This window comes from Rhinopithecus bieti, unplaced genomic scaffold, assembly GCF_001698545.2.
Source record: "Rhinopithecus bieti isolate Rb0 unplaced genomic scaffold, ASM169854v2 scaffold_62779, whole genome shotgun sequence".
Classification (NCBI taxonomy): domain Eukaryota; kingdom Metazoa; phylum Chordata; class Mammalia; order Primates; family Cercopithecidae; genus Rhinopithecus; species Rhinopithecus bieti.
Genome location: NW_016823701.1, coordinates 172,329 through 183,431, shown reverse-complemented (window position 1 = coordinate 183,431; position 11,103 = coordinate 172,329). Strand labels below are relative to the sequence as shown.

Here is an 11,103-nt window from a genome sequence, read left to right as displayed (position 1 = left end):
GGGTAACCTGACCTTTCTCTCTGGCTGCCCTTAGCAATTTTTCCTTCATTTCAACCTTGGTGAATCTGACAATTATGTGTCTTGGGGTTGCTCTTCTCAAAGAGTGTCTTTGTGGTGTTCTCTGTATTTCCTGAATTTGAATGTTGGCCTGCCTTGCTAGTTTGGGGAAGTTCTCCTGGATAATATCCTGAAGAATGTTTTCTAACTTGGTACCATTCTCCCCGTCACTTTCAGGTCCACCAATCAGACGTAGATTTGGTCTTTTCACATAGTCCCATATTTCTTGGAGGCTTTGTTTGTTTCTTTTTACTCTTTTTTTCTCTAATCTTGTCTTCTCACTTTATTTCATTAATTTTTACTTTCTTCCACTTGCTCAAATTGGCTGTTGAAGCTTGTGCATGCGTCACGAAGTTCTCGTATTGTGGTTTTCAGCTCCATCAGGTCATTTAAGCTCTTCTCTACATTGGTTATTCTAGTTAGCCATTTGTCTAAGCTTTTTTCAAGGTTTTTAGTTTCCTTACAATAGGTTAGAACGTGCTCATTTAGCTCAGAGAAGTTTATTATTACCGACCTTCTGAAGCTTGCTTCTGTCAACTCATCAAACTCGTTCTCTGTCCAGTTTTGTTCCCTTGCCTGCAAGGAGTTGTGTTCCTTTGGAGGAGAAGAGGCGTTCTGGTTTTTGGAATTTTCAGCCTTTCTGCTCTTGTTTCTCCCCATCTTTGTGGTTTTATCCTCCTTTGGTCTTTGATGTTGGTGAGCTATGGATAAGGTTTTGGCGTAGATGTCCTTTTTGTTGATGCTGATGCTATTCCTTTCTGTTTGTTAGTTTTCCTTCTAACAGACAGGCCCCTCAGCTGCAGGTCTGTTGGAGTTTGCTGGAGGTCCACCCCATACCCTGTTTGCCTGGGTATCACCAGCGGAGGCTGCAGAACAGCAAATATTGCTGCCTGATCCTTCCTCTGGAAGCTTCATCCCAGAGGGACACCCACGTGTATGAAGTGTCTGTTGGTCCCTACTGGGAGATGTCTCTCAGTCAGGCTACACATGGGTCAGGGACCCACTTGAGGAGGCAGTCTGTCCATTATCAGAGCTCAGGTGCTGTGCTGGGAGAACCACTGCTCTCTTTGGAGCTATCAGGCAGGGACATTTAAGTCTGGAGAAGCTATCTGCTGCCTTTGGGTCAGATATGCCCTGCCCCCAGAGGTGGAATCTAGAGAGGCAGTAGGCCTTGCTGAGCTGCGGTGGGCTCCGCCCAGTTCGAGCTTCTCTGCTGCTTTGTTTACACTGTGAGCACAGAACTGCCTACTCAGCCTCAGCAGTGGTGGATGCCCCTCCCCCTCATCCCAGGTTGATCGCAGACTGCTGCGCTAGCAGCGAGCAAGGCTCCATGGGTGTGGAACCCACCGCTCCAGGCACAGGAGGGAATCTCCTTGTCTGCTGATTGTGAATATTGTGGGAAAAGCACAGTATTTGGGCAGGAGTGTACTGCTCCTCCAGGTACAGTCGCCCATGGCATCCCTTGGCTAGGAAAGGGAAATCCCCCAACCCCTTGTGCTTCCCGGGTGGAGTGACACCCCACCCTGCTTTGGCTCGCCCTCCATAGGCTGTACCCACTGTCCAACCAGTCCCAGTGAGATGAACCAGGTACCTCAGTTGGAAATGCAGAAATCACCCATCTTCTGCATCGATCTTACTGAGAGTTATAGACTGGAGTTCCTATTTGGCCATCTTGGAAGTGCCTGCTCTTTTTTAAATCTCTTTGTCTTTTTGCTTTACTTTTTTTCCCTTTGAAACGGAGTCTCGCACTGTCGCCCAGGCTGGCGTGCAGTGGTGCAATGTCAGCTCACTGCAACTTCTGTCTCCTGGGTTCAAGTGATTCTCCTGCCTCAGTCAGGGATTACAGGTGCCCACCACCACACCCGACTAATTTTTATATTTTTAGTAGAGACAGGGTTTCATTATATTGGCCAGGCTGATCTCAAACTCCTGACCTCCAGTGATCTGCCTCCCTCAGCCTCCCAAAAGGCTGGATTATAGATGTGAGCCACTGCACCCAGCCTGCTTTACTTTTGGAATGTTTTTACAATTTTGTCCTCTACTCATTTTATTGAGTTTTTTATTTCTAATATCACGTTTTTAATTTGCAAGTGTTTACCTCTTGTTCTCTTTTCTCTTTCTGATCATGTCCTGTCCTTGTTTCACATATATGATAATTTCTCTCATTTTTCTAAGGAGACTAATGATGTTGGTGGGGGAGTTTTCTTCTCCCTACACTGTTTCTTTTTCTTGCAGGGTGCATTACTCGGTTTTTAAGGTTGGAGGCTTTCCTTAGACGTCATGCGGTCCTTGATTGCCCGTATTTCAACGTAGAGGACCAGTGAGCTGGTGAGGGTCTCTGAGTGTACCAAGCCTGTGGGCTATGGGTCTCACAGGGGAGTGAGCTGCTGTGAGTGCAGGAACCTCTGAATTCTGTCCAGATGCCCAAGGGAAGGCTTCTCCTGTCTCTGGCCCCCGGGGCTAAAGACTTGGCTGTGTCCTGGGAGCTCAGTGGAAGGCACAGGCTGGGTCTTACTGTCCTGTGTGTGCTTAGCTTCCCTCTTTTCAGTTTAGTACCTTGGTTTGCAGCTAGGCCTACAGCCCCCAGTCCTGAGAGTTCTGCTTTATCCTCTCCAGAGAATCAGCCCCTGGGCTTCCTAGGGTTGGGGTGAGTGGCAGTCTGGTGTGGAGCAGTATAAGGTGATGCAGAGGCTCCCCACTCTGCCACACTGCTGCAGCCAGGGAGCCTGCCCCTAATTCCTCAGCTTTCTGAAGGTTGTTCTCTGCAGATAGGGTCAGGCCTCCCGTGGCTGGCTCAGATTCAACTGTCTTGGGGCTGTTACCAGTTTGTCCATCTGTTTTTTAGCTTCTAACATTCTATTCTGGAATATTGTCTCTAAAACATAGCTTTTTTGAGATATGATTCATGTACCCTTTTCTCAAGTGTATAATTCAGTGATTTTTAGTGTATTCACAGAGTTTGCAACCACACAAGTCCATATCCATTAGCGATCACTCTCCGTTTTCCTCCCTCCACATCCTTTGGCAGCCAGCAGTCTGCTTTCAGTCTCTATGGGTTTGCCTGTTCAGGACATTTCATATGGATGGGATCATATGGTGTGTGGGCCTTAGTGACGCTGGTTTCACTGCACACAATGTTTCCAAGGCTCACCTCTGCCGTGTCATAAATGAGCACAGCATGCCTTTTCATGGCCGACTTATATTGCATTGCGTGCGTGGAGTACATTTCATGTACTCATTCATCAGCTGATGACAGTTGGGTCTTGTGGCTTTTGCATTTAAAAATCCATTTACAGGGCCAGGCGCAGTGGCTCACACCTGTAATCCCAACACTTTGGGAAGCCAAGGCGGGCGGGTCCCTGAGGTCAGGAGTTCAAGACTAGCCTGGCCAACATGGTGAAACCCTGTCTCTACTAAAAATACAGAAATTAGCTGAGTGTGGTGGTGGATGCCTGTAATCCCAGCTACTCAGGAGGCTGAGGCAGGAGAATCTCTTGAACCTGGGAGGCGGAGGTTGCAGTGAGCTGAGATTGTGCCACTGTACTCCAGCCTGAGTAACGAGCGAAATTCCATCTCAAAAGAAAAGAAAAGAAAAATACGTTTACAGGAATGGGGCTTTAGGAAGGAGTGCAGTTTGCCATGTGTGTAACCCACCATCTTTATCCTGGAGTCCCCGGACGTCTGTGGCTTGTGACTTCTCTGTGACTGCCACTGACCTTACAAGCCGTGTTGGGGTTGGGCTGGATCTAGAGGAAAGCAGTTTCAGATTTCTTCTCCTCTCAGCAGAGGTGATTGTGGACAAGTCCTATCTGGTCATGTTTTCTCATCCATAAAATAAAGAGAGTAAAGTACACTAGTGGCTCCTGAGCTCGTCTGGGGCCCCTCAGATACTCTCACAGGGATCTGGGTGGCAAGGTTGTGGCAGCACAGGTACAGGCCCTCATACCTCATAAACCAAGCAGAACAGAACAGGCAGCAGTTGTACAGCTGAGCCTTGGGCTGTGCAGTCCCTGCTATCTCTTATCAAGGAAGAACTAAAAGAATAGCTCAACTGAGGAAACAGACATACCTTTTTCTTCACATTCTTCTTTTAACTATCTTACAGATTACTGCAGTTTTTAAATCCTGATCCTTTGAGAGCTGACGGAATCTCTGATCTCCAGCAGGTATTACAGGCCCTTAAAAAAGTAAAATAAAAAGAAAAAACTGTTTATTCTTTAAATCCTTCTCCTTCCTCCCTCCAGAACTGAGATTAGAAGGGAAACGCCTTAGATGGGGGACTTTACCTGAAGACGTCCTTTTAGAAGCAATCGAATGGATTGTTACTTCTGAGAAATTGTTCCTTGTTTGTTGGATAATAAACAGTCTTCCTTTTAGTAGTGGTGGTTTTTGGTTTTTTGTTTGTTTGTTTAAGTAAGCATATATACCCAGGTGTTTACATTGAAATCTGTATTTTCTTCATTTCCATGAAGTGGCTGACACCTCAGGGCAGACCCTGGTTGTCTAAAGCACACGTTCTCTAAGTTGCAGAAGCTGAAGGGCCTGCAGCCGCCTGTGGCAGTGCTCCGAAACAAGATTGAGCCCTGCTTAACCATTGACTCGTCGCCACTGTCAGCAGACCTGAAGAAGGTAAAAGTGCTCTAAAACTGAATTTATCAAGAATGCCAGCTTTTTCTAATAGAGAAGGATTTTGAAACAAATGGTTCTAAGGTTGCATTGTATAATTTCTTTGCTTTTGAAATTATCTTTTTATTTGAGATTACAGGCATGAGCCACCACACCTGGCCTAATTTCTCATTTATTCTTAAATCCAGGTTAGCTTCTTAGAAGTGAGTGAGTGAGTGTTTTGTGAGGCAGCCGCTGTGTAACTGTGAGCCTCTTCTGCAGTCAGGTTTCCAGGATGCCCGTGGACAGGGCTGTGGGAGGAGCAGCAGGCCACCAGGGCAGTTGTAATGCACTCCCCAACCGTTCTTTTCAAAATTGTCGCACACACCTATGATTTCATTTGGAAAATTGATCATACTTGTTTATCTACCTTTTTCCTGATTAAAAAAAGTTAAAAAAAAATTGTTTTAAGATAGGAAGATAGGCCGGGCGCGGTGGCTCAAGCCTGTAATCCCAGCACTTTGGGAGGCCGAGATGGGCGGATCACGAGGTTCAGGGAGATCGAGACCTCTGAGCTAACACGGTGAAACCCCGTCTCTACTAAAAAATACAAAAAAATTAGCCGCGCGAGGTGGTGGGCGCCTGTAGTCCCAGCTACTGCGGCGAGGCTGAGCAGAAATTGCGTTGAACCTGGGAGGCGGAGCTTGCAGTGAGCTGAGATCTGGCCACAGCACTCCAGCCTGGCGGGCAGAGCAAACTCCGCTCAAAAAAAAAAAAAAAAAAAGCGATAGGAAGATAAAATGACCGGGACAAATAGTGTGAGAGAGAAGTGGACAGATTCCACATTCTTAGAAGATGAAAGCAGGAGATAGAGTGTGGCTGCCTCTGCAGGGAAGGAGCACTTTGCAAGGGGAGCATGAATTGCCAGCTCTGTCTCCTGAGCACCCACAGCCAGCTTGTATTGTTCTTAGCAGCAAGGTTGGAGGCTCTTTTTGGAGAAACTTGAATGGCCTTAGAGAAATGACCTTCATATGATGCTATTTGGAATTCTCCCACAAACAGAACCTGCTTGCCGCTCTGTCTTCCTGCAGTGAGGTGACACTCATGTGATGGCAAGAGTCCCCAGAGCTTCCAGTTGGGCATTAGTGTCTTGCTCTCCACCATGAACAAACATCAGGGATCGTGGAAATTTGAAGAAAACCTTCACCTTAAAAAAAAAGACCAGGCTGGGTGCACTGGCTCATACCTGTAATCCCAGCACTTTGGGAGGCTGAGGCAGGCAGATCATCTAAGGTCAGGAGTTTGAGACCAGCCTGGCCAACATGGTGAAACCCCGTCTCTACTAAAAATACAAAAATTAGCCAGGCGTGGTAGTACATGCCTGTAGTCCCAGCTACTTGGGAGGCTGAGACAGGAGAATCGCTGGAACCCAGGAGGTGGAGGTTGCAGTGCACCAAGATTGTACCACTGAACTCCAGCCTGGGCAACAGAGCGAGACTCTGTCTCAAAAAAAAAAAAAAAGACCAAAACAAACCCTCAGGGAAACAAACAATGCAGTTGAGTAACAGAAAATGTTAGAGAATATTCCCAGAGAGAATAAATATCCCCAGAGAGAAGATGTTGCATCCATAACAGCTTACTGTTAAAGGGATGCAATGTCTTCTCTCTGGGGATATTTAAGACAGGATATTTTAAAAGGAACAGGCAGAGAAAAGGTTCTTGGAAATTCAAAATATAGAAAAATGTAAAAATCACTAGTATGTTTGAGATGTAAAGGAGAAGCTAACTATCAGAAAGTAGAGAAAAAAGGCAAACAGATGGAAATAGGAGAAAAAAATTTTGAGGGTCAGTTTGAAGTCCAGTATCTGAAAATGGGATTTCTAGGAAGAATGAAGGAAGATAGTAGGAAATTTTCTAAAGATTAACATAGGAACATTTTCTGGAACTAATGGACAAGAATTTCCAGATTAGGAGGTCCTACCCATCATAGGCCCAGAACACGTGCTGAAGAAAGAGATTAGAAATGTTCTTCTGAAGCATCTAAGTTGAGGGAATCTAAAGATTATGAAGGCTTCAAGAGAGATGAAACTGGTCCTACACATTGGACCAGGAGTCAGAATGGCTTCAAATGTCTCCACAATGCACCAGATGAGCACTGATGTCAAAATTCTGATGAGGTCGGGCGCAGTGACTCACGCTTTTAATCCTAGCACTTTGGGAGGCAGAGGCGCTGATTGCCTGAGTTCAGGAGTCCGAGACCAGCCTGGGCAACATGGTGAAATCCTGTCTCTACTAAAATACAAAAAATTAGCTGGGTGTGGTGGTGCATGCCTGTAGTCCCAGGCATGGGAGGCTGAGACATGAGAATCGCTTGAACCTGGGAGGCAGAGGTTGCAGTGAGCCAAGATCGTGCCACTGCACTCCAGCCTGGGCACAGAATGAGACTCTGTCTCCAAAAAAAATAATAATTATTGTTATTATTATTATTCTGAAGAAAAGCTCTTTGGAACCAGAGGTCCATACTCAAACTGTGGATGGAGTGTGAGGGTAGAACGAAGACATTTGCAGACACACACAGTCTTAAAAAATGTACTTCCTTTCTACCCTTTGTTAAGAAGATATTAAAATACATTCTCTACCAAAACAAAGATGTAACCCAAGAAAGATGACCACATGAGTTTGCAGACAAAGAAAGGGTGATGGTGAAGGATGATCCCAGGATAGTTGCTGAATACCAGGTGTAGAGCATGGTCGGTCCTGACTGCAGCTAGGGCTCAGGACTCGAGAGGACCTCACAGAGCTCATGATGCCGATGAGCTCCGCCATTTGGAAGATCCTATCCATGTGGGTGGAGAACTCTGTTGGAACATTTGGGTTTCAGTGACAGTTACATAGAAAAATAAGCAAATAAAAGTCTGTCTTTTAAAAAGCTTTATAAGTGAAGCTGTTGGACTGGCAGTTTATTAGGATAATGAGGAGGAAAAGCTGCATCTTTGATCCAGTGAACTTTAAGTTCTTGTCAATGGGCCATCAGTTGGATACTTTTAATTTAGAAAATTAAAGCAATAATTTTTTGTTTTTGTTTTTGAGACGAAGTTTCACTCTTGTTGCCCAGGCTGGAGTGCAATGGCGTGATCTTGGCTCACCGCAGCCTCTGCCTCCTGGGTTCAAGTCATTCTCCTGCCTCAGTCTCCTGTGTAGCTAGGATTACAGGTGCCTGCTACCACACCCAGCTAATTTTCTGTTTTTAGTAGAGACAGGGTTTCTCCACGTTGGTTGGGCTGGTCTTGAACCCCCAACCTCAGGTGATCCGCTCACCTTGGTCTTCTAAAGTGCAGGGATTACAACATGAGCCACTGTGCCCAGCCTTTTTTTTTTTTTCTTTTTTTTTCTGAGATGGAGTCTCGCTCTGTCACCCAGGCTGGAGTGCAGTGGTGCAATCTCGGCTCACCGCATCCTCCGCCTCCTGTGTTCAAGTGATTCTCCTGTCTCAGCCTCTGGAGTAGCTGGGATAATAGGCGTGCACCACCACACCCAGCTAATTCTTGTATTTTTGGTAGAAATGGGGTTTCACCATGTTGGCCAGGCTGGTCTCAGAACTCCTGACCACAGATGATTCACCTGCCTCAGCCTCCCAAAGTGCTGGGATAACAGGCATGAGCCACCACGCCCGGCCTAGCAAGAATATTTTAATGGGAGTCTTAATAGGAGAAAAAGCAAGAGTCTTTTAATAGGAGGTTGGTACTGAGAAAAGATTTGGGGAAACTTAACAAGTTAGGGCTTGGAAAATACTGGGTTTGGCAATGCGTAGTGCTTATTGGGGTGAAATGAGCCATGCAATGGAGTTTTTGTTAGTTTTCTCTACCTTATTTTGGTTTTTGATTGTTTCTGTTTTGTAGGCTCTTCAAAGAAATAAGTTTCCGGGCCCCAGCCACACTGAGTCGTACTCTTGGCCTCCCATAGCGCGTGGCTGTGATGTGGTTGTCATTTCTCACTGTGAAAGCAACCCTTTGCTCTACCTCCTACCAGTGTTGACAGTTTTGCAAACAGGGGCCTGCTACAAGTCATTACCAAGTAGAAATGGAGTAAGTCAAAGACAGTTTTGCCTCACAACCAAATGGGTTAAATATTTATTTTAAAATTATACACCTCACCTTTGGGAAAGGTCATCCATTACTCAGTTTGGTTTTCAAACTTCCAGGCCAGAAACTGTCCTGTGGGAAAGTGTCCTTTCCCCATTCCAATTACTGATGCTCTTACACTGATTCTCACCTGGAGCCTCTAGTTGTGGGCCATTGGCTGAAGCTTTTAGAAATGGATATTGAGGCCGGGCACAGTGGCTCACGCCTGTAATCCCAGTACTTTGAGAGGCTGAGGTGGGTGGATCGCCTAAGGTCAGGAGTTTGAGACCAGCCTGGCCAACGTGGTGAAACCCATCTCTAGTAAAAACATAAAAATTAGGTGGGTATGGTGGCATGTCTGTAATCCCAGCTACTTTGGAGACTGAGGCAGGAGAATCACTTGAACCTGGGAGGTGGAAGTTGCAGTGAGCTTGGATTGTACCATTGTACTCCAGTCTGGACAACAAGAGCGAAACTCCGTCTCAGAAAAAAAAAAAAAGAAATGGATATCAGGTGTCTAAAACGCTGTCACGGACCTGAGTCTATCTAACCGTCACAGCAGCAGCATGAGATGGGCAGGCCATGTATTGTTCTCACCATTTTATGGAGGAGAAAATGAGGCTCAGGAAGAGTTACTGGGGTAAATTTCCCGCTGACAGGGCTAGGAGTGGGGTTGAAGTCTGAGCTTCCGCTGCCTTGTCCTGTGCTCTGTCAGTCATTTCCTAGCTCCCCACCCTGCTTCATAATCCTTAACTTTTCCCATGTGGGAAAACCTCAGAATGACTGTATTAAGTCTGTTCTAGCATTGCTATAAATATCTGAGGCTGAGTAATTTATAAAGAAGAGAGGCTTAACTGGCTCACGGTTCTGCAGGCTGGAGCAGAAGCATGATGCTGGCATCTGCTCGGCTTCTGTGGAAGCCTCAGGAAACTCACAATCATGGCAGAAGTCTAAGGGGGAGCAGGTGTGACACATGGCTGGAGCAGGAACAGGAGAGATGGAGGTGCCACATACCTTTAAACACTAGATCTCAGAAGAACAGCACCAAGAGGACAGTGCTAACCCATTCATGAGATACTGCCCCCATGATCCAATCACCCTCCACCAGCCCCCACCTCCAATACTGGGGATTACATTTAACATGAGGTTTGGGTGGGGATGCAGAGCTAAACCGTATCACCGAGAAAGAGGTGGTGGGAAAGAGAGGAGCAGCGTGAAGGTAAACGATGCAGGGCATGGCCCTGTGCTGCTGGGTTGCGGCTGTTAGGAGCCTGATGGGTGTGGAACCTGCATCTCGGGGCCTGGCACTGAGGGTGCTCCAGATAGGGCTCCACCAGTGAAAAACAGCAGTAAGAAGACATAGGGTTGCTGTTAGAAAAGATAATAGCTCATTTTTCTAACCACGCCATGCAGTTTTATGATTCCCGTTTAGAAAGTTGCATCTGTTGGCCGGGTGCGGTGGCTCACGCCTGTAATCTTTGGGAGGCTGAGGCAGGCAGATCACAAGGTTGAGATTGAGACTATCCTGGCCAACATGATGAAACCCCGTCTCTACTAAAAATACAAAAACTAGCTGGATGTGGTGGCACATGCCTGTAGTTACAGCTACTCGAGAGGCTGAGGCAGGAGAGGTGCTTGAACCTGGGAGGCGGAGGTTGCAGTGAGCCAAGATCGTGCCATTGCACTCCAGCCTGGGCAAGAAGAGTGAAACTCCATCTCAAAAAAAAAAAAAGTTGCATCTGTTATTTTGAATTGATTTAATCAGATTAATGGATGTGTTTAATGAGAAGCAACTGATGAGAAGTCGCTTATGTTGAGGCCGAACCCTGGCTCAGGGCAGAAAGGGATGTCCAGGTCTCGTCCCTGTGGCCCCCAGCTTTCTCCATGCCTCCATGGTCAGCCTGCTTTCAGGCCTGTGCCTGGAAGCTGGGCCCACCTGGATCTGTGTGAATGAAAGAGGATCCTTGGCTTGTCTTCGGTTACTGGAGGTTGTGTGTCCAGGAAGGTGTCTGGCAGGCAGTGTAGCTTCAGGAGTTACCTGTGGGCTTGCAGAGGGCAGGTTTCAGAAGATAGTCTCCTAAGGAAGAGGGGTTAGTCGTCTTTTTTTTTTTTTTTTTTTTTTTTTTTTTTGAGATAGAGTCTTACTCTGTCACCCAGGCTGGAGTGCAGTGGCGCAATCTCAGCTCACTGCAACCTCCACCTCCGCGGTTTGAGCAATTCTCCTGTCTCAGCCTCCTGAGTGGCTGGGACTACAGGCACACACTACCAAGCCCAGCTAATTTTGTATTTTAGTAGAGATGGGGTTTCACCATATTGGTCG

At 46.5% G+C, this 11,103-nt stretch overlaps 1 protein-coding gene across 1 annotated transcript in view; it reads left to right on the top strand.

Moving 5' to 3' along the window:
- The window catches only part of TDRD12 (tudor domain containing 12), a 102,011-nt gene that overhangs the window by 59,285 nt on the left and 31,623 nt on the right, over positions 1–11,103 (top strand). The window contains 3 exon segments of the mRNA XM_017861714.1: positions 4,163–4,223; positions 4,582–4,686; positions 8,562–8,747. Of these exon segments, the coding sequence (XP_017717203.1) occupies positions 4,163–4,223; positions 4,582–4,686; positions 8,562–8,747 (352 nt within the window).